Source organism: Myxocyprinus asiaticus, chromosome 16 (assembly GCF_019703515.2).
Source record: "Myxocyprinus asiaticus isolate MX2 ecotype Aquarium Trade chromosome 16, UBuf_Myxa_2, whole genome shotgun sequence".
NCBI lineage: Eukaryota > Metazoa > Chordata > Actinopteri > Cypriniformes > Catostomidae > Myxocyprinus > Myxocyprinus asiaticus.
In genome coordinates, this window is record NC_059359.1 from 9,985,069 (window position 1) to 10,009,301 (window position 24,233).

Here is a 24,233-nt window from a genome sequence, read left to right on the forward strand (position 1 = left end):
GCAATGGAGTGAATGGGGCCAACCTGTAAATGTTAAAAGACTCAATGTTTCAACATACAGTATTGCCACAAGCGTAAACAACATGCATGTTAACATGATTTAAGCGTGAAACAATTTCTTACTAAACTTTTCTGTTTAAAATAACATCCAATCTTGTAACTGTTGCCATGAGGACGTAATGCTGTAAACCCTAAAACATCCCTAAAATGACTATTTAAACCATGTCACAGCTCAAATAATACATGAGTTTTAACAGAAGAATTAATGTAAGTGATTTTATAAAATTATGAGCTTTACATTTTTGCCTTTCAATCCTTTAAAAATGGACCCCATTCACTTCCATTGTGGAGTTTCCACTGTTGGGCCAAAGAAGGGTGTGCTAGTGCATGCCAGGGCCAGTTGTGTTCCCACTGTCACTTCCAGGGCTTCATTGTGCCTCCTCGGGTCCAATGGCCTTTGGCCCGCAGATTACCCTTGTGCCAAAGACTGGGGATTGAGGCAGGTCAATGTCAAAGGCGGAGTTTCACTGAGTTAGGTCAGAGGTTTCAGCACCATGATACTCATTTCCCAATCTTTCATATCTAGCTACCAGCTTACCTTAACAGATCAATGGAAAATGGAGAATCATCAGTTGATGAAATCAGGGCTCTTCTGAATATTTGGGCTGCCTTGATGAAAAGGTGCAACATCAGATTGATGGTGTCTGCTGAATGAAGTTGTGAATAAGTATATTGTCGCCTAACTTGCCAAGTTGTTTATCCTGTGCACACAGTACAGGTTTGGGAAAATTTAAGAAATTGCAGGCACAGTACAAATCCATGTTCATTTTGATGATTAGCTAGAGTCTAATACCTCAGCTTGAATTTCCATCTTGCTTGTGAAATGGGCGGGGTGTGTGATGTTGGCACCAGGGCGGCGGATTTAGGGCATGTTTTAGGAAAACGCTGCGGGGCTATTAGCCCGATGGTGGGAATGCAGATCGATTTTGGTGTCGCTGCTCGAGGTCCGAGGCTAGCAGCCTCAGCTGACCAGTTGATAGCCTTGGCTCACACTGCCCCGATAGTGGAAAAGAGGCTACTGTAAATTTTATTTTTTAAAGAAAACGAGGGATGAGTCAAAGTTAATTTTTGTGGTCTAACATGATGCCACAAATTCTGTCAGTTGAGCTTAACTTTTACTGAACCCAGAATATACCTTTAAGAGTTTTTTACTGTAGCATTTTTATATTATTTTTCTGTTAAAATTACGAAAATGTTTTACAGTGTAGTTTATGTAATTTTATAAAACATAAAAAAAAAAAAAAAAAAACATTTTACCTTAAAAATGCATGGATTAGGGGTCCTGGGTAGCTCAGCAAGTAAAGACGCTGACTTCCACACCTTGAGTCGCAAGTTCGAATTCAGGGCGTGCTGAGTGACTCCAGTCAGGCTTCCTAAGCAACCAATTGGCCCGGTTGCTAAGGTGGGTAGAGTCATGTTGGGTTAACTTCCTCGTGGTCGCTATAATGTGATTCTCGCTCTCAGTGGGGTGCGTGGTGAGTTGTGCATGGATGCCGCGGAGAATAGCATGAGCCTTCACACGTGCTATGTCTCTGCAGTAACGCGCTCAACAAGCCATGTGATAAGATGCGCAGATTGACGGTCTCAGATGCGGAGGCAACCGAGATTCGTCCTCCGCCACCCAGATTGAGGCGAGTCACTGCACCACCAATAGGACTTAAAGCACATTCGGATTGGGCATTCCAAATTGGGGAGAAAAGGGGAGAAATTTTTTTTAATTAAAAATCATTTTTGTGTTGGAGTCAGTGAAAATGTTAGCAAGGCAAGTAAAACCCAGGCTAGCAGAAAAAAATCCTTATTGTTGAGCCTCACTTGTATTATTATCACTCTAAATGTCTGATGTGATAAGAGCTTGCTCTTCCACCCACATACTTAACACAGAATGACTGTTATATCCTGTTCTTAGTACATAAAGAAGGAAGAATGCTATAAGTGTTGCACCATTTCCATTGATTTCATTCTGAAAGATACAGTAGCAATGTTTTTTTTTTAAAGGAATGAATTGCAAATGTTACATTTTTAACATTAAATAGCAAAAACAGCACAAAACTACTCAGTCTTTTAAGTCAACGTTAAACCACATTTGCAACCCATATTACTTCCATAATGTGACATATGGCTTTACATATCAGAATTTGCATTGTGACAGAATACTCCCCTCCTGAAACACCAACAGCACCTATAGGTGGAAACTTTGGTGACATTCTCCACAAAGGAAAGTCGTTTCAGAGGCGGAGCAAGCTGTTACATTGTCATGAAAATTTACAGTGTAAAACATGGAATATGTTTGGAACATGCACTGATGAATTGTGCACAATAGGACCATAGGTTTGATTTTGATTTCAGGTTGAGTTTAAAGGAATCACGTGTGGGTTTATACAGTGAACTGTATCTATGCCTGTTTTTTGTTTTTTTTAAAGAATGGAAATCATAACCAACATCCTCTCCCATCTTTTCCTCTCTATTCCAGAAAATGCAGAGCTGGTACAATGTAAGTATCCTAGGGTCTTCAGAAGTTCATGCCTCAGTGTTTTGTGCTCCAGCTGATGGTGCTAGTTTCTCCTGCTCACGTCTCTCTCGCTGATACACAGGTTCTGAGCCCCACATACAAACAGAGGAATGAAGACTTCCGCAAACTCTTTAAAAAGCTGCCTGATTCAGAGCGTCTCATAGTGGGTGAGTGTCACTCCTCCATGAGTGAAATGAGTAATGTTTTCTTAAAGGACCGGTGATTAGATCACAGCTCTGTTCTGAGTCGATTATGTATTAGTGTGATGATCACATGGCCTCTGGTTGTTTTTCTTTTTTTATCTAGACTATTCATGTGCACTGCAGAAAGACATTCTGCTCCAGGGCCGTCTCTACCTGTCTGAGAATTGGCTCTGCTTCTACAGTAATATATTCCGATGGGAGACCACGGTAACCCTTATATAATAGAGTACATTCAAAGTCAGTTGAAGTTTTTCTTTTAGCAGTTAATGAACTGTTCTGGGTGCAATACAAGTTAAACTCTATCGACAACATTTATGGCATAGTGTTGATTAACCCTTCCCTTAGTTTTATTTTTTAATGCTTAGAACACAGTTACAGTAAGGCACTTACAAGTACATAGAGCAAGGTGCTTCAAGGGTATAAAAGCAGAAATGTGAAACTTGTAGTTTTGACAGAGCAATAAAACATTCATTATTTGATCTGTTTATAGTTATTGCTAAAGGATTTTCTCTCCCTCTTTGTATCACCAGATAACGATACTGCTGAAAGATGTGACAAGTCTGACCAAAGAGAAGACGGCCAAGCTGATCCCTAACGCCATCCAGATTAGCACTGAACACGAGAAGGTACCACAAAGCAGACATCAGAATCCATGTTAAAATGACCATTAATTGATTTCTAGACTTTTGTTGCATTTTTAATAATCTTGTAAGTGGGGGGCCTGGGTAGCTCAGCAAGTAAAGACGCTGATTACCACACCTGGAGTCGTAAGTTCGAATCCATGGCGTGCTGAGTGACTCCAGCCAGGTCTCCTAAGCAACCAAATTGGCCCGGTTGCTAGGGAGGGTAGAGTCACATGGGGTAACCTCCTCGTGGTCGCTATAATGTGGTTTTCGCTCTCGGTGGGGCGCATGGTGAGTTGTGTGTGAATGCTGCGGAGAATAGCGTGAAGCCTCCATATGCGTTATGTCTCTGCGACAGTGCGCACAACAAGCCACGTGATAAGATGCGCTGATTGACGGTCTCAGACGCGGAGGCAACTGAGATTCGTCGTCCACCACCCAGATTGAGGCGAGTCACTATGCCACCACGAGGACTAAGAGCGCATTGGGAATTGGGCATTCCAAATTGGGGAGAAAAGGGGATCTTAATCTTGTAAGTGAATACGTCTAATCTCACCAATCTTTTATTTGTCAGCACTTCTTCACATCATTTGGGGCGAGGGATCGCAGCTACATGATGATCTTCAGACTATGGCAGAATGCACTGATGGATAATGTGAGAATCTCCCTCCTAGTTCAGACTCTGGTTTATACTGCTTGCATTTTATCTAAATAAAGTCTCCTGTTAGCATCAGCGCTGTGCATTTGTCAGTGGGATGTAGACTTTCATATTGCAGGCAACCAAAATCACCTGTCTACAGGCCATAATAATTAGCACTTGACACGCTATGCAGGTGGCGACTACAGATGCATTGCAATGCATGACTACAACTATCTTTCAGCAGGCTTGTCTGTTTCAACTGAACACAGTTATAAATGAAAATGTACTATCATAAAGCTTCTGCTGTCGATTTTGTAAGCTCTGCTCCAAATCCTAGTCAGCTGACTACCTAGGCAGCATTTTAGGCATCAAAAGCACACTTACTATGTGAAGGCAGTTCGAAACATTAGCCAGCAAAATCATGTTGTCTTATAAGATACTTTGCTTTGGCTAAAATCAAAGGGCCAGTGTCCCAGAATGCCTTGCGAGGTTAGCTAACAGACGGAGAGAAACGATTATAAATATACTGGTCCCACTTTATATTAGATGTATTTTACTACTATGTACTTAAGTTCAAATACATACAATACAATGTATTTATTGTGTAAGTACATATTGGTCAGCAAAATTCTCAAATTCACATTTGCTGCTACTGAGGTTGAGGTATGGGTAGGGTTATGTTTAGGGTTAGGGGTAAGGCTAACAGTGTAACTACATATGTAATTAAATGTAGGTACTTTAAATGTACAATGCAACAACACGTACAAAATAAGTACATAGTAGTTAAAGACACCTAATATAAATTGGGTCCAATATAATGTTTTTATACAATACTCAAAGTTATCAATATATAGCTCCAATTTCGGCAATAAAAAATTGAGTATTCACACAATATTTGTTTTATGTTTTTTTAGCGCTTATTAGCTTAGCACCATATTAAAGTCAAACTCCATTTGAATCAGTTGCGTGTGATTGACCGTTAACGAAGTTGCTGTCCAGGAAAAGGGTTTCAAATCAGTGTATTATGAGGTTCCATTTTGGTAAAGGTGCTGCCACACTGAATGCGTTCTTGCGCAAAAAAAGCAAGATGCATTTCTTTGAATAGAACACAGGTGTCTCGAAACGGGTTTATAACATTTTATGTTCCTTTTAACATGGCACAGCGTCTGAAGTGCTTCTGCGCAAGACACTGATAGAACTGCAAGTCAAATATGCCCTTCTAATGCATGTATGTTATGTAAGATTACAATTAAATATACAGTGCAGATGGATGCAAAAATGCCATAGTAGTTAGCTCTTGGCACGTTGTGCAGGTGTCGATTTACAGATGCATTGCAATGCATGACTACAACTCCTCTTTCAGCAGGCTTGTCTGTTCAACTGAACACAGTTATAAATGAAATTGTGCTATCATAAAGCTTCTGCTGTCAATTTTGTAAGCTCTGCTCCAAATCCTAGTGAGCTGACTACCTAGGAAGCATTTAATGCATCAAACTTATGCAAAAATGCCGTAATAATTAGCACTTGGCATCCAATGCAGGTGACAATACAGATGAATTGCAATGCATGACTACATCTCCTCTTTCAGCAAGCTTGTCTGTTTGAAAAATGCCCCTTAGATTGTAGCTGCCGTATGTAATAGACAGCGAGGCAGCTCACTTAGTTTTGGAACAGAGCTATTGATTGTCTGACTGTACAGTCAGTCAATGGCTAGCTAGTATTATTAGCAGGAACATTTCTGTAATCAAAATCCTTTAAGTATAAAAAGCTGTGTCATCACTTCTTTTGCCTTATAAAAATGGTGTTGAAGCAATTTTTAGGCGAATAATGTGCTGAGATTAATATGTTCCTCTTCCACAGACTCTGTCTCCCAAGGAGCTGTGGCACATTGTTCACCAGTGTTACGGCACAGAGCTGGGGCTCACTAGTGAAGATGATGACTACGTTTCCCCTACTGCTGAACTTATGAATGGCCTGCTGTGAGTACATGCTGAGAGGAATCTGTTTATGAAATTTACACATTAAATTAGCCTTAGAACACAAGGAAAAACAGAATAAGTGTACTTGTATATTTACCTTTTTGGTTTAGTTTTTTAGATTAAGATGTCATATTCTACATTTTTGCACTTCCCTTAAAGGGACAGTTCACCCCCCCCAAAAAATCTCTCATTTACTCACCCTCATGCCATCCCAGATGTGTATGATTTTCTTTCTTCTGCTGAAAGTTCTGTAGGTCATCACAATGCAAGTGAATGGGTACCAAAATTTTGAAGCTCCAAAATGCACATAAAGGCAGCATAAATGTAATCCATAAGACTCCAGTAGTTACATCTATATCTTCAGAAGCGATATGATAGGTGTGGGTGAGAAACAGACCGATATTTAAGTAATGTTTTAAATATTACGAGAATATTATTAGAAGAAAGTGGACATTTATAGTAAAAATAATATTGATCTGTTTCTCACCCACACCTATCATATCGCTTGAATGAAGACATGGATTTAACCACTAAAGTCTAGGACAGTGTTTCTCAACTGGTGGGTCGCGACCCAAAAGTCAGTCGCAGGTTTATTCAGACTGGGTCGTGGACAGCAGGGAAAGAACAATGCCATGGTTCTCCCATTGAAGATATTTCGGCAGCCGCACAAGTGATGGCCTATTTAGGACTGCCGAGGCAGATTTAATGATAATCTCGCAATCAGCTAAAGGCTTCTCATCTGCACTTTTGCACGAGTGTAACGGAACCAGCTCGCGATCATGATCTACACTTCTCTCTGGCGCACGTGCAACAACCAGGCTTCCCTCGATATTGCGGAGCGCAGACCTCAAAACTGATGTGACCAATTTCAATTTTAGTGAGGCATTTCTGGTTTAAAGCATTACGGAGGAAGTCAAGTCAAACCTCTCAAACAGTAGGCAGACCTGACTTGCCAAACAGCACTGAGAAGGAAAAGAACAACACTGTGCCATGTGCTAATTTTTTTTCCATTATACATCATCACCTTTACAAAATTGTTTCACGATTTTACATGAGTAAAAGTTATATTTTGACTAAATGTTATAGTTTCATATGAAATAATCTAAAGGTAGAATCTATTAGACCTCATTTTATATCAGCAGGGGCAGTTGTAGTTAAAGTTTCAAGATGTGTTTCAGCTAGTATTTATTTTTTCATAAATACTATAATTTGTTATTATTATTACTGTTATTTAAGACTAGCTACACTGACCTAACCATGGTAATGAGGGGCCTTTCCTCCTGTGTAATATGTACGTTCTGTTTGAATTATGTTTGAAATTAGGAAACAAACGGGATAATAATGGGCTCATATAAGTAAAAATGCTCTTCAATTTTTAAAAGGGGGGAGAGAACTTCCTGTCGCTTTTGTTGTTGACGTCAACAACAAAAATAATGTCACTTGATGCATGTCCTCGTACTTGAAAACCATGAACAAAACTATGCAACATAAGGAAATGCGACCCAGGATACATTAAATACAGGTTATGTTTTTACTATGGTGGGTCGCCACTTGATTTCCAATGTAAAATCTGGGTCCTGAAGCAAAACCAGTTGAGAACCACTGGTCTAGGATAAGGATTACTTTTATGATGCTTTTATGTCCTTATGGAACTTCAGAATTTTGGTACCCATTCACTTGCATTGTGAGGACCTACAGAGTTCAAATATTCTAAAAATCTTTGTTTGTGTTCAGCAGAAGAAAGAAAGTCATCCACATCTGGGATGTCATGAGGGTGAGTAAATGATGAGAGAATTTTCATTTTTGGGTGAACTATCTCTTTAAATCCATTTGTAATGTTAGGCAATGTTTATTGTGCCAAAACAGTCACAATTTAGTTTTCCATGACCATGTTCCTCCTCTCTGACCCTAGAACTAAAAAGTCTACTGTACTTTTAAGACTTCTTTATGTAAATAGCCTCTTTTTTTATTTTTATTATTGACTAATCTCCACATACTGTATTTCAAACCGAATGAGTAAAATAGTTTTTTTTTTCATGATATGGCCAATTTAAAGTGATAGTTCACCCAAAAATGAAAATTATGTAATCATTTAATCAGGTTGTTCCAAACCTGTATGACTTTTTTCTTTTATGGAACACAAAGCAAATGTTAGGCAGAATGATCCATTCACTAGAATTCATCTATTGTTTCTCCATACAATGAACACAATGAGGTGAATGATGACTGACTAATTATGTGCCCACTCGTATGTTTTAACTGACATTTAATGTATGGCTCTCTCTCCTCTAGGCCGGGTGAGGAGTCGGTCTCCGTCACTGACCTGCTGGATCTGGGTTCGGTGCCGGTGGCTCCCGTGGTCTCCTCTTTTCCCTCATCTGCCTCCATTCTTCCCTGTGCTTCAGGTTATTTGCCGCCATCATCCTCGTCCTCTTCTTGTCAGCCTGTGGAGGTGCCGTCTACTCGGGCCATTGTAGATCCTGAGCCCAGTCCACCCAGCTCCCAAAGCTCATTGCCCCCTACAACACACTCCATAAATACTGGAACTGCCCCATCCTTAACTGTAAGTGTCACCTGCCACAATAGACTGGAACATTTATACAGGGAATGGGTCGTTTTTAGGGGTTGTAAAAATAAATGTATACATACATTTAAATTGTTTTTTTGTTTTTTTTACATTTATGCATTAGGCAGACACTGAGCTTAATTTGAATGCACTATTCAAGGTATACATTGCATCAGTTTGTGTGTTCCCTGGGAAACAAACCCTTGATCTTGGCATTGGTAGCATCAAGATTTACCTGTTGAGCTACAGGAAATCTAAATTGCGAAAATGGATTTACACAGTGGAATACCCAATGTATTATGCTATCATTTCTCATCCAAAATAAAAAATTTGAGCTTGTGAATTTATAACTTTTGAGGGACAAATTAAACCAAAGTGGAATATTAACATAGTTACATTGGTGTCTTCAGCATGTTTTATAATTAAAAACAATGCTTAATTGAGCTACAAATAATTGCATTGACGCGGATTGAACTGAATTGCGACCAAATTTCAGATTTCATGATGCTTTGTATCATTTAGTAAAGAATCGTAACTGAATCAATAGTTATCGGATCAAATATTTACACCCCTGGTTGTTTATTAAATCAAATTTTCATATCCATCACAGAATTATATTGAATTTCACTTTTAATTGAAATTATTTAAAAATTGTACGTATTGCTTCACCTTCTACAAAGTTAGGGATTAAGTGTTTATTCTTCCATCACTTACTTCAATAGATCATGGAGGAAGAAGGGGACAGCCGGTCAGAATCAGCTAATCAGGCACTTCAGTCCCCTCCCTCTGTCCCACACAGCCTGGGAAACCTCTCCTCATTAGATATGACCAATGATGAGGAGCTTCCAACCGACCCCAGCAATTCCTCTGACACTCAGGAAGAGAGTGAGTGCCGGGGTCTTTCATCTATTTTTCAATAAAAGTTATGACTTTAATGCCTCACAAAGGTGTTTAAGATAAACTGACAAAACCACTTGCCTTGGTGCCATGCCGTGGCCTTGCAGTTAGCACAGACCCTCCTATAAATTGAGTTGTGACGTTAATGCAAGTTTTTGTGTGGGTTGTGTCATTAACCTGATTCTGCCCCACCTCTCTTCTCTGCCTCATACCATGTCGTCTTTGTACATGTTCTATAAAAAACAAATTGGTCAAAAATAAAAACACTACACTTTTGCAATAAAAATGTTTTATTGATTCATATATACACAACAAAGAAAAAACAACACATATACAATGAATCAACATTTCACATTCAAACCCCACTAATATCCCTCCCCAACGAACATCCCTGTGGTCCCACATAATAACACACACACACAACCAAAAAGAAAAAACAGAAAAGAAAATATAATTAAGCTAAACTACACTCTTCAAATCCCCTCCCCAAGAGTCCCCCAAAAACGCTAAATAATTGCCCCATTTCTTAACAAATAAGTCCCAAAACCCCAGCCTTCTACTTGCCACCTCCTCGAAAGCAGCCACCCTCCCCATTTCCACACACCACTCCGAAAATAAGGGCGCTCCATCTGACTTCCATCCCCTTAAAATTATTTGCCTGCCAATCATGAGACTGGTCAGAACCCAATTTTTTTATGTGATTATCCCCCAAATATATGACCGCCCCATCACCCAAAATACAGAGTCTGTGACAAAGTAGAACCCGAGTACCCAAAACTCTGAACTTTCAAACAAAATTCCTGGATCTTAACACACCCCCAAAAAACATGGATTGTGTCTCCATCTTCTGATTGGGATCGCCAGCAGGTGGGTGTGTCTTTAAGACCAAGCCTATACAATCTAGAGGGGGTCCAATAGAATTTATGTAATATCTTGAATTGCATAAGGTGCACCCTTGCATCTCTAGATGCAGACTTGACATTTTTTAGAATCCTAGCCCACACTTCCTCCTCCAATACCAAGTTTAAATCTTTCTCCCATAATCTCTTGATAGAAGTTAAAGCTCCATCCCCCAAACTCTGAATTAACAGGGAGTAATACACTGATGCCTCATGACCTTTTCCAAAAGCAATAATCACCATTCCCAGAGTATCTGCCGCTTTAGGGGGGTGTGAGCTACTCCCAAAAATAGTACAGAGCAGGTGGCGCAGCTGTAAATACCTATAGAACTGAGATCTGGGAATCTCAAAGTGTTGAACCAATTTTTCAAAAGATCTCAATACTCCACTCTCATATAGGTCTCTCAGAGTGAAGTAACCCCCCTCACAATTCACTCTGACCAGCAGAAAGGGGACCGTTCAATATATAATTTAGGGTTCAGCCATATGCTCGAGGCAACATTTAAATAAATGTCTGAATTAAACACACTGGACACTTTTGTCCATACCGTGTGCAAATGCGAGATAACGGGGTGTGACTTAACTTCTCCAGTTAGTTTAATAGAAAGGCTTTGTAATGGCAAAATAGGGGCAAGAACCTCCTGTTCAATACAAAACCAAGGAGGGGCTCTCTCAGGTGGAAGCGACCAATGAGCCAAATGTCTGAGACCGAATGCATAATAACAGAACAAAATCTTGGGTAGGCCTAGCCCACCTTTGTCAATCGGCCTATGTAACTTGTAACTTGCCTATGTAATCTGGGACATTTACCAAATGAAGGACTTCGTTATACTATCACATTTCTTGAATTAAGAGAGGGGGACATCTACAGGGAGAGATTGTAACAAGTACAATTCATTTTAATAACATTAACCTTCCCAATCATAGATAAATGTAATGAAGCCCACCTGTCCACATAGCTCAAACATTTTAATTAAGGGGTCAAAATTAACTCTTAACTAAATCAGACAAATTTGCTGGGAATAAAATGCCCAAATACTTAATGCCCTGTTTGGGCCACTGGAAGGAACCCGGCCGGAAAGCCGTTACTGGGCAGTATGCTGTCAGAGACAAACTTCGGTTTTAGACCTATTGACTCTGTATCCTAAGAATTTAGAAAAGGAATTAATAATTCTGTGAAGGCAAGGCATAGATCTAGTAGGGACGGAGACAAATAATAAAATATCATCTGCGTAAAGCAAAAGCTTATGCGCCATACCTCCCGCCACCACCCCTGGAAAATCATCCTCCTTTCTAATCGCGACTGCTAATGGTTCCAGGGCAAGATAGAACAATAATGGGGAAAGAGTAAAATAATCTGAAATTAATCCATTCGTTTGTACCGCCGCTACCGGGTGTCTATAAAGTAACTTAATCCATCCAATAAAAGTTTTCCCGAACCCGTATATTTCCAAAATCTTAAAAAGATAATCCCATTCTACCATATCAAATGCCTTTTCGGCGTCAAGTGAGATGGCAGTGACCGGAGTCTAATCATTTGCCATTGACCACATGATATTGATGAAACGCCTGTTGTTATCAGAAGAGCTACGACCCCGAATAAACCCCACCTGAACTATATGTATAAGAGATGTCATAACTTAATTGGTTAGCCAGAATTTTTGACAATATTTTTACATCTAGCTGGATCAGGGAAATTGTTGGCATGAAGCTTTCCATTCTTTAATGATTCCGTATAAATTTCTAACAAAAGTGGAGCCAGTTCTGTAGCATAAGATTTAAAAAAATTCAGCAGCAAAGCCATCTGGCCCCGAAGCCTTGCCTGTAGGTAAGGCCTTAATTACCACATCAAGCTCCTCCAAGTTTATCTCAGAATCAATATAATTTTTTAGCTCAGTCATCAATTTAGGTAGATCTAATGGTTCCACAAAGTTTCTAATATCTTCATCAGTAGACAAAAACATGGAACTATAAAGATCAAGATATTATTCTTTAAAAGTATTATTAATATCAGTGGCCATGGTAAAAATTTCACCACCAGCAGATTTCACTGAGGGAATGGTACCAAAAGACTCTCTCTGCTTTATATATCTAGCCAAAAGCTTCCCTGCTTTGTCCTGCCCTGAATAACCAAAACTCCACCTTCCACGACAAAATAGTATTATATCTGTATTTCAATCAGGTCAATTCTCTGAGGCCATCAAAACACTACACTTAAAATTTTACATTTTGCTAATTTTCAAAGATTTGAAATCACTTTCAAGTAAAATATATGTCAAGTAAAAAGGCAGACTGGATTATTTTAACACTTATATTCTCTGCAGGTGAGGTTGAGTCCTTCTGTACAGACCTCAGTGGCCGATTGCATATCAACATAGTTGTTTGCATGAGCGTGGATAAGCTCCATGACCTTCTGTTCTCGGACACTCACTTCATACAACACCTGTTCTCCCAACGGCACTTTACCGGTCAGTTGTACACTCTTATCCTTGCCTGCATTTTTTTTTTTTTTTTTAAATGCAAATGTATGTCAGGAAATAAAAAAATTTCCTCTACCTCTCAGTGTATATCAAAGTATTTCTTACTCGTCTTTTTTTGTAATACTGCTCCTAGTGGACTGGATGTCCTGCTCTGCAGTGCTGACTGTTATGTGCATGGCTCTTATTGCCTTTTCCTGCAGCTTTCAGATCTCATGTGCCCTTGTCCCCCCTCCCTCCTTTCCTCCTTCCATTACTGTATGTCCTTTAGAGGGCCTTTGTGCAGTTAATGAGCCCTCAACTGTTTGTTTTCACTATTTTTAATAGCATAGACTACCATAGTCTCTTTTTCTTTGTTTACTCCTTTCTTGTTTTGTTTTCTCATTGTACCTGTTGTTTATTCAGTGTACAAAAAAAGAAAATGGCAAGAACATAGCCTCTCTCTCTCTCTCTCTCTCTCTCTCTCTCTCTCTCTCTCTCACTCATGTGATTGGCTCAGATCTCTCTGTGCACGAGTGGCAGCAGGACAGCAGCAGTGGAAGCAGCAGTAGAGTTCTGAGTTATACCATCGCCATCAACAACCCGCTGGGCCCAAAAACTGCTCCTGTGGTGGAAACACAGGTTGGTTCAGACCGCTTTTCTATTTCTTAGTTGTTCCTTAATCACCCTCATTCTTACTAAGTCTGGAAACTCATGGTAGTTTGTAATGGGGTAAGGTGGGCAAGGAGGTTGTGGGAACCGGCTGAGCAGTCAATGTAAGTTTTAATAACAAAAATAAACTCAAATAAACTTAAGCACAAACACATAGACACACACAGCGGCCGCATGTGTGTCTCTCTCTCTCTCTCTCCCAAACTGGCACCTCTGGCTCGTCTTTATCCCCCTCCCGGCTGATTAGTTGACTCGGTGCCGGTCGTGCACCCTCATGGCCTGGCCACGCCCTCCGCCATGTCACAATCCTCCCACACCCGATTCAGGCCGGGGCATGCGTCTCTCTCTCTCTCTCTCTCTCTAACTGGCATCTCCGGCTCCCCTTTACCTCTCTTTCCCACTGATTAGTTGACTCGGCGCACGGCCCGGCAACGCCCTCCTCCTCGTAACATAGACGAAGCCAGTAGAATCACATTTCAGAGAAAATACCCACAGAATTTCATTCAAATTTGCAGAAGTAAAATTCAGATCTTTGAGCATTTCTCATTGATGCAACAGTCATTCAGTTTGTAAAAACAAATGAAAAGTCTATGGGGCAAGGCATTGCACTGGAATAAACGTTAAAGGAATATTCTGGGTTGAATTCAAGTTAATTTATTGACTACATTTGTGGCATAATTTTGGTTAATACAAACACTTATTTTGAATTTAAAAAAGCAAACTTATGGGTTACAGTGAGGCACTTACAATGGAAGTGAATGGATCCAATCCATAAATGTTAAAATACTCACTGTTTAAAAATTATAACCACAAGACGTAAACAATGTGTTAACATGATTTTAGTGTGATATAATCGCTTACTAACCTTTTCTGTGTAAAGCTATACTCAATTTGACAACTTTGATGCCATGACGCTGTAATGCCATAAACTCTAAAGCGACAGTAAAAATGATTGAAACAACTTTACAGCTCAAATAATACATGAGTTTTAACTAAAATAATTATTTAAGTGCTTTTATAAAATTATAAGCTTCACATTTCTGCATTTTAAACCCTCCAAAAATTGGACCCATTCACCTCCATTGTAAGTGCCTCATTTGTAACCTCGATTTTTGCTTTTTGAAAGAGGACGGACAAGTCGAAATAGTTTTTTGTGATAATCAAGATTATGCAACAAATGCTGTCAATTGAGCTTAATTTGTATTGAACCCAGAATATTCCTTTAAAATACAAAGTGTCTCAAAAGTTTAGCCACAAGACTTAAACATTATAGGTATTAACATGAGATTTGTGTGATAGAATCTCTTACTAAGCTTAAAGGTGCCAATATACTTCTAGCAAAATCGAAGAAACAAGTGTGTCATCATTTCAAACAAAATCTGGTCAACAAGGTGTTTTTGAGTTTATTGCAGTGGTTGGAAATGGCTTGCTAGCTCAAACTTTAAGAAAATCTTCATACCAGCTGTTAAACACCTTCATACTACCATATAAAAGGTGGGTGTGACCTGGTGCTCCACGTACTTTGACGCCAACATCTTTTTCCAACTAATTTCTTCACTCAGTCGAGATCAGTCAACATGAACACACTGGAGTGTAGAGTTGGTACCCTTTTATACACCCATCTTTGCAGTAGTGTCCAGTGTTGGGTGTAATCTGATTACAAAGTAATTAGTTACTGTAATCTATTTACTATTTAATAAAAAAGTAGTGTAAAACATTACAATTTAAATGATTGTAATCAGATTTGAGTTGCTTACATTTAATTACAAGTTAATTACATTTACTGTAAGTACATTTCTTGGGTTACGTATTTCTAAAGTTTGATTATTTATGTAAAAGAAATGTAAAAGAAAGAAGAAGAAATTCACCGTGAGTGTGTCGGAGCGTTAACTGTGCAGTTACACATCCAGTCTTTCAACTCCTGTCATGACTATGTAAAGTCGGTAAGCCATGTAACTTTTGCGTGATGTGCACAATGAAAGCAAAAAGGGGCATGACATGACTTTTCATAAAGAACAGTTTACATAGAGCAAACTCTACCCACAGGAAATAAATCTGTGAAGCATAACCAGATGTGCATTCACTTAGTAAAGTAGTCCAAATGCTTATAGGATGATTTTTGCAGCTCAAATAACTTTTTGGATGCAAGCACTAGATAAATACTTGAACAAAAAATGTAGCTGCACACTTCTCGTTTTAAACCCTTCCAGAATGCCTTGACTTCCATTGTGATTCATTATTGTAAACTTCCGAACAGTAGTAATTGAAAGTATCAAGGATAGAGCTTAACTTTTGTTGAACCCAGAACATTCCTTTAAAAAGCATGTCAGAGACATTGTCTACAGTTATTGTATTGTATTGTGTTGTGATGCATAGACTCTCCACAAGAGCAGCACACGGGGCGAGTGTTACGTGGTGGACTCGGAGGTCATAACCTCAGGCATCCCCTACCAGGACTATTTCTACACTGTACACAGATACTGCCTCACCTCTGTCAACAAGCACAAGAGTCGGCTCAGGTACAACTGCCTAACCATTGTTATGTTCGTATTGTTATGCTTCAAACGCAGACACTGCTCAGAAACCCATTGTGTGTGTCTGTAGGGTCTCGTCTAATATCTGCTACAGGAAGCAGCCGTGGAGTCTTGTGAAAGCTCTGATAGAGAAGAACACTTGGAGTGGGATAGAAGAGTATTACAGACACATGGGTAAGGAGACTTCCTATGTTACTCTTGTTAAAGTTAATCCAAAAATGAGTATTCTGTCTTCATTCACTCACCCTCATGTTTCTCCAAACCTGTATGACTTTATCTTTCTTCCATGGAACACAATGAGAGATGCTAAGCAGAATGTTAGCCTCAGTCACCATTCACTTTCATTTGCATCTTTATAATCCAAAGGATTATTGTAACATTACCCCTAAAACGATTTCCTGTGTTCCTGCTCAGAGATGGAGGTGTGTAAACTGGAGACGCTGCTACAAACGGAGGTTTCTGTGGTGAGTACTGGGGAAGCTGCTTCCGCAGACTCCGCCAAGACAAACCAGACCCTGCGCAGACGCAAACGCAACTGCCCCAGACGAGCAGGAGACCGGGAGAGAGAGAGGGAGGGGCCAGGAGGAGGCGGAGAACGGGGCGACAGAGGAATCGGTGAGGAGCGCGAAAGGAGAGAAGCGAGTGAGTCAGCTGATAAGATTCATTCTAAGAAAAAGTCAAATTAATTTGATCTCATTTCCTTGTGGATTTGTTTTTCTTTCTTGACAGTTTTTACTTGCTAATATCCTTTATTATTCCTCAAAGGTGCTGTAAATGGCAAACTAATTATGTTGAGTTTGACTTTGGAATGCACTGACATCTAGTGGTGAAATGTGAAATTACAGCACTAAAAAGTACTTGTTCTGTTCTCCAGGTGCTCAGTATGTGAAAGAGAGGTGGCGAGGAGCCAGCAACAACAACAGCATCTCTACCATACTGCTTATTGTGAGCTTTATGTGAGTGTTTCCACCTTTGTGCATACAAAGTGTGTGTGTGTGTGTGTGTGTGTGTGTGTGTGTGTGAGTCTGTGAACTTTCATTTGTGTGTGTGTGAGTTTGTAATGTCAGCATTCATGCAAACAGCTGATATTATTAGGTTCACTTTAGATGGAACAAAATTCAGTCTGAGCTCCGGGTCGGGTTGTCATCACTAGTGGCAAGTGGTTTCAGTCTAAGAATTTCGGTCTCGCTCAGCTCTGATTTCTAAAGAGTAGATATATCTAAAGATCAGAATGCAGAGTGTTCTCGGAGAACAGGCTATGATGATGTCTATTTGAATATTCCTATGAAAGCTGAAAATCATTTATTACCCAAAATGTTACATTTTGTCATTATTTTTCATACATGTCGTTGCAAACCTATCAAATGACTTTTTTCTTAAGTGGAACACTAAAGGAGATATTCTACACAGAATTTCCAAGCTACTCTTTTCCAAACAATAAAAGTAGATGGGGAATTTTTGTAGCTAAACAATCCCCATTCAGTTTTATTTTATGGACAGCAACATGCCCTAGTATGATCTACAGAAGAAAAAAATCAGTATGGGTTTCGAACAACATGAAACAAATTTTTGGGTGATCTATCCCTTTAGTATGAAGGGTCAAATATCTTAATATATAAATATTAAAACAAATCCTATTAAAATAGTTTAAATCTATTAAATCATTAATAATTTAAGTCACTAAATAAATCAGTACATTTGTTCAGTATATTTTATTTTAGTAGCTTTGCATCCGTTTTAAACTTACCATTAGCTTTGAGTTGATTTAAAAAAGAATCTAAAAAAAAAAATGTTAAAGATGGAAAAAAATTTAGAGAAAAAAAAAAGATTTCTTGAGAGAGAGAAAACAATTATGAGAGATGTAGGACATAGGCACAAAGACACCTAAAAAATTTTTTTGTTTTTCACAGTGCGGTTCAGGGCTTCTGTAAATTATTTCTTTAATTTTGGGAAATTGAACTCTCCATACTTTTACAATCTTTCCAAACATTACAATGCTTCATAGTATCACTCTGATCCAGTTTATAAAGAAACAGACATTACTTAAGGGTGTCTGTCTCTCTTTTTCTGTTCCTCCATTCTTTTGCTTACTAATTTCTCTCCTTGCTGTTCTTCTCTCTCATCTTGCTTTCCTTGCTTCCTCCTGCACATAGGATCTGTGTCAGGTAGAGCCTCTGCCTCTATGCTTCAAGAAAAAACTGATTTTCACGATTCCAAACAAAAATTCCTTATACACCCTCAAGTACAGAAAATTATATTTATATCTCTCCTCTCTTCCTCCTCCAGTCTGGTTGTTCTGGTGGCTCTGAACATGATGCTGTTCTACAAACTCTGGGCACTGGAGCGGGCCGCACACACACTGGAGACGTGGCACTCCTACTCTTTAACTGACAGGTACATTAAAATCTACATCTCATTTGATTGTTGTCATATGGTGGCCTGAATGGTCGTACACTCATTCTGCTTCTTAGTGTTTGCATAAAGCTTGTCCTCATGCTGATTTAAAGTTATCATCCTGTCTACAGTCCTCTGCCTCAGTCTGCAGGAGAGTGGGCGCAGGTGCTGCAGCTCCAGAGGCAGTTCCACCAGGCCCAGATGAACAAATGGCAGCAGATTTTACAGTCTTCTGTCACACTTCTGGATCAGGTATATCTCAGAACTAAACTTCAAAAACTAAAAGAAAGCCTTCCCAGCTCTCAGCAGAGATATTAGCTGATGTTTAGGAATATGTTGCATAAGGCCAACTGTATCATTGATGCAAAAAAAAGCTTATTCAAAGACATGACCAGCAGTTTTGGAATGTCCGATTTATTCTAGAGAATCAGTTTGTATGTAGGGTTAATTTTTAAGTCACTGATTCGTCTGAGTCATTGCTCAGCTATGTGGCATTTTTTTTTACAGCAAAATGAATGTTTAATTAAATACTGCGATTTCTCAATTGTTTCAACATAGTTATATCAATTTATAAGCATTTTGTTATTTTCAGGTCATTTTTGACCCATTTATGATATAAAAACAGTGGAAATCTTAATCTATTATTTGGTCAAAATGCCTTCAGGTTCTCCATAACAATGACTAAATAAATAATAATAACAAATATTACATTTTTATGATACTCTCAGGATGTTTTGGTTGGATGCTAGGGCATTGCTAGGGTGTTGCTAGATGGTTACTTACTGGCCCAAGTCAAAAGAGACCATCCTCAAGTCTTAATGGCATCTTGATCCCTAGATTTTGTAGGGGACCTTTTCAATGGAAGTCTATATGATTTTTCACTCATTTTTCATCTGTCGGTATATATAAAAAAAAAAAATTCTGTTTTTGTTTCAAACAGATACAATGTTGAAGTATTCCTATTGTCAGATTTTTCACTCAAAATTAAGTGTTTTCTATATATCTACTGTAAAACAATAGTTATTGTATGGAAACCCTTGGAGGACAGAGTGGGATTTTTTTTCTGAAATAGTTTTGCGTGCCCTCGCAAGAAATTTTGCGCTCCCTCGCAACAGTTTACATTCTCTCGCAATATGTTTTGCGTGCCCTTGCAATAGTTTGCGTTCCCTCGCAACAGTTCTGCATTCCCTCACAATACATTTACCGTGGTTTTACTATCGTAACCACATTTTTACCTTCATAGTAATACCATAGTAATAATACAGGAAAATGAAAACTGGTAATAAAAACAGTTTTGTGGTTATTATGGTTTTACTACAATATTTTTAGTAAAACCATATTAACCACTAGAATTACCATGTTTAATCTATAGTAAAACTATGGTTATTATAAGGATACAGTATACTGTATTAAAACCATAGTTTCCACCATGGTTACTTAACTAACTTTTTATAGTTACTACAATATTACTATAGTAAAACCATGGTTTCTGCAAAAAGGAAGAAAGAAAAACATGGTTAGCCTACAATAGTTATGGTTACTTCAATATTACAAGAAAAACCATGATTTCTGGCAAAAACTATGGTTACTACAGTCTAAAATATTACTATAATGAAACCAGTTAAACTGTGTTATTTGTATTGTAAAACCATAATAACCACAAAATTATGATTGTTATTACCATAGTTTTCATTTTGCTGTGTTATCACTATGGTTTCACTACAAATATCATGGTTAAAATATGGTTACTGTAGTAAAACCATGGTAAACTTATCGCGAGGGCACGCAAAAGTTATTGCGAGGGAACTCAAAACATATTGCGTTGGAATGCAAAATATTGCAAGGAAAAGCAAAGATATTCTGAGGGAACACAAAACTTATTGTGAGGGAACGCCAAATTTATTGCGAGGCAACTCCAAATTTATTTGCGAGAGTACGTAAAAGTAATTGCGATGGAACGCAAAAAATTGTGAGGGAATGCCAAACAAATTGCGAGGGAACGCAAATTTATTGCGAGGACATGCAAAACTTATTGCAAGGGAACTCAAAACATATTGCGTTGGAATCCAAAATATTGAAAGGAAAAGCAAAGATATTCTGAGGGCACGCAAAACGTATTGCGAGGGAACACCAAACTTATTGCGAGGCAACTCTACATTTATTTGCGAGGGAATGCAAACTGTTGCGAGGGTACGCAAAAGTAATTGCGAGGGAACGCCAAACAAATTGCAAGGGAACGCAAACTATTGCGAGGGCACGCAAAACTTATTGCTAGGGAACGTAAATCTTATTGTGAGGGAACACAAATTTATTGTGAGGCAACTCCAAACTTATTTGCGAGGGTACGCAAATGTTATTGCGAGGGCACGCAAAACTTATTGCGAGGGGACGCAAAACTTATTGTGAGGGCACTCAAAACCATTTCAGAAAAAAAATTCCCACCCTGTCCTCTAAGGGGCTCTGAAACACTGACATATAGGTGGCATTCTTTCCAGATGAAATGCTACTATAAAAGCTTGTGTTCAGTGTGAAAAACAAGCCTATGGCAATGTCATGTTTATTAAAAAAAAAAAAAAAAAAAAAGGGGTGCTGTATATGTACAATATCTACTGTACTCTACCAGGTCTTTCTTGACCCGAACAGAAAGGTTGGTAGGAATTTTCTCCAAAACAGAAAGGTTATGTTAGTATAATTAGTTGTATTTAGTGTAAATGTATGTGTTTAAGGTTGATGCTGTAGAATTGAGATCCTCATCGATTCTGTGCCAGTTAAATACTGCTGTGATTTCTTAAATTATAGGCCTAAACGCTATTAAATTATATATGCCAACATGCTTCTCATAATGTCTCTCAGTATCAGGTACTTTTTCTCCCCCTCTTATAGATGAAACAGTCTCTGGAGAAGCTCCACAGAGGAATGATCACCCCAGAGGTGCAGCAGGAGTCCGATCCTGCACCAGACACATTGACAGATCAGTGAGATCCCGCCCAACCTCTTAACGGTAACCCCCCCAATAGAACCGTTTACAGACTCTCACCCCCGTCACATGGGCGTCCAGGAGAGGGAAAATCTGGAAAGGGAGATGGTGCTTTCTTTAGTGATATTAACGTTGGGAATGGTGTTGGGTATCTCTGGGTTACCCAAAAGTCCTAGCAGCAGCTACATGACTTTCTTCTGGCTGTATAATAAACACTCAACCCTTTGGTCAGTTTGAACTCCTTAAACTGTATGGGTCTAAAGCAATAACACAAATGTATGGGATCAGCTATACTCCATATATGGAGAACGTCCTTGACTTTCAGCTGTGCTGCATCTTGAGCCGTTCTGGTCTGTTGTGCATGTCTGAGAAAGCTGAATGTGAGCTTTTAGCAGACTGCAATTCATCTTGGAACCATTTTTCAGAAATGTTGAGCTTGGGAGAGATGCTTCAAAGATGGACATTTCAAAGAGGGAAGGTGGTTTGTGGTGGATGCTGCTTGCCTAACTTTTGGAGGACATCAACCTCCAATCTAGATCAATCTGTCCACCTGTCGAAATAAACAGGTCATTTTTTTATTTTTTCATGGAAGAGACACTCCTTTCTATTCAATAGCTCTTCCGTTTTGTTATTTTTTTTTTTTTTTTTTTTTTTTTTGTCTGATTACTGAAATTTGGAGCAAGAAATTGTCTGACCATTACAGTATTTATTTAACAGACTTGAATTACGGTTTACACTGCGAAAAAATCATTTTCTTAAAATGTAGTTTTTTTTGTCCAGTAAAATATCTAAACATCCCTAAAACAAGATACATTTACTTAATTAGCAAAATTGCATGTTTCTTTTAAGCATAAATCTATCTAAATTTAGTAATAAAAACAAAAATTAGGTTTATGCAAAACAATAAAAAACTATTTGCAAATGCTGGAAGAAAAATAACTTTTAAGATATATTCTCTGAAAACAATTCATATGATCGTACATATTTTTTAAAAATATTATCTTACAATTTTTTACTGGAAAACGAGACAAAATACTGATTAAGAAAATGACTGTTGCAGTGTAATATCAATAAGTCATTGTATGTTTCTGCTCGTGTTGTCTTTGAACACGGACCAATGTAGAAATGAGTGATATGAATTCGTGTTTTAGCAATAATCATGTGGAAAAATTGTAATGACAATTAGAAGTTAATGTACAAGACAAAATGCAAAAAAAAAAAAAAAGAAATGTAAAACATGCAACTGTTACTTAGGAAAGAGTATCAGAGTGACGATCGTTTATGTAGAACATTACATAATTGTTTTTACACGCTTTTACCATTTTTACCATTGCTTCTGCCTCCCTAACACTTTTTAATAAGTTTTGTTTTTAAATCCCTGTTGTATTTGTGATGTAGGGGTGAGTGGAGCTATTTTGTGTGGTTGTCTAAGTTTTCAGGAAACTTGAGTTTTACTGGAATTCAAATTGAACTGTTCATGCGTACTGTAAGCTTGACCAGTTGATAGTACACACAGATTCAAGAACTTCAGCCATTCCTGGGGCTGGACGTTTAGGACCAACCAGAACTCAAGGCCAGGAGAATCTAAAGGAGATCTGCAGGCAGTATTGTGATGTATTTGACATTTCACTCAACACTGTAGATGGGTGAATCTCACAAAGAATATGCTCGGAATCATATTTTACCCAAAGTATATTTTGCGTAAAGCTTATTAAGCCCATTTTTAGAACTGTTGCAAATTTTTTAAATTGTGTCCTTTTTATTTTCAAGACAATTAAACACATTTTCCCTACAAATTCTCATTACCATAATTCAATAGATAAAAAACAAACACATTCCCGTTACTATGTGTATGGATGTTTTACTTGTGAGTTTGTATGAAATTCTTATTATTCTTAATGATGATTCTCATTATTGTAGAACAGTATTAATAATCATCTTGTTGGACAGTAATTTTTTTTAATAAAATCAACATGAATGTTGTATAAATATTTAGCAATTTAAATAATATGTAGGTTAAATAATCCTTTTTGCATTGCAGCAATAAGAATTAATTTTTTTCACATTACGGTTATGAGAATTGGGGGAAATGTGCTTAATTGTAATGAAAAGAGTGAGTGTGTTTACATGCACATCAGTACCCAGATAACTACCACAAATCAGCTTATTAAAAAAATCTGACAAAGCATGAAAACAAGTATTGACATGAGACTTGAATTCGTCCGATTATTCTCTGGTTTTGACATCAAAACGGAAGCATGCATGCACGCATTGGATAAACCTGTAGGAACGCTGGTAAAAGTGTTTACATGCAATGCAAAATTGTATGTACGTTAGATTAGTACATTGCATTAAAGTAATCACATTACTAATAACATTTACATTACTTTCTGAAATACTTTTTACAGAAGTTTTTTTTTTTTTTTTTTTTTTTTCAATCAACAAATTCAAAATGTCTATTTCCTCATTGTTATGGGACAAGCCCATTGGAGGCCACAGAAACACAAACACGCACATATTCATGTTTTAAATATATTCTACATAAATAATATTTGAGATATACATGTAACCCAAGTAATGTACTTAAAAGTAATTAACAGATTTTTTTTTTGGACTAAAATTAAATTACAGTAACTAATTACTTTGTAATTAGATTACACCTAACACATCTTAATGGCTTAATTTTCTTCATGCAAAATAAAAATGTCTTTTGATTTTAGGGTGATATATGACCCGGACATTTCTTAACAGGCTTCATGAGATTCACCCTGAGGTTTTGCGTTGATTTTTGTGTCTTGTGTTTGATTTGGACAGTCTGTTACTAT

At 38.1% G+C, this 24,233-nt stretch overlaps 1 protein-coding gene across 3 annotated transcripts in view; it reads left to right on the top strand.

Moving 5' to 3' along the window:
* The window catches only part of LOC127454618 (protein Aster-A-like), a 48,210-nt gene extending 24,371 nt beyond the window's left edge, over positions 1-23,839 (top strand). For all 3 annotated transcript variants that reach the window (XM_051721938.1, XM_051721939.1, XM_051721940.1), the window contains 17 exons: positions 2,530-2,550; positions 2,651-2,735; positions 2,875-2,978; positions 3,302-3,397; positions 3,969-4,049; positions 5,895-6,013; positions 8,306-8,576; positions 9,302-9,464; positions 12,700-12,843; positions 13,352-13,473; positions 15,880-16,022; positions 16,108-16,211; positions 16,452-16,679; positions 16,912-16,993; positions 18,324-18,431; positions 18,563-18,683; positions 21,315-23,839. In XM_051721938.1, coding sequence (XP_051577898.1) covers positions 2,530-2,550; positions 2,651-2,735; positions 2,875-2,978; positions 3,302-3,397; positions 3,969-4,049; positions 5,895-6,013; positions 8,306-8,576; positions 9,302-9,464; positions 12,700-12,843; positions 13,352-13,473; positions 15,880-16,022; positions 16,108-16,211; positions 16,452-16,679; positions 16,912-16,993; positions 18,324-18,431; positions 18,563-18,683; positions 21,315-21,410 — 2,088 coding nt within the window. In that variant the 3' untranslated portion in view covers positions 21,411-23,839. The remainder of the gene's footprint in view (positions 1-2,529; positions 2,551-2,650; positions 2,736-2,874; positions 2,979-3,301; positions 3,398-3,968; positions 4,050-5,894; positions 6,014-8,305; positions 8,577-9,301; positions 9,465-12,699; positions 12,844-13,351; positions 13,474-15,879; positions 16,023-16,107; positions 16,212-16,451; positions 16,680-16,911; positions 16,994-18,323; positions 18,432-18,562; positions 18,684-21,314) is intronic.
* The last annotated feature ends 394 nt before the right edge of the window (positions 23,840-24,233 follow it).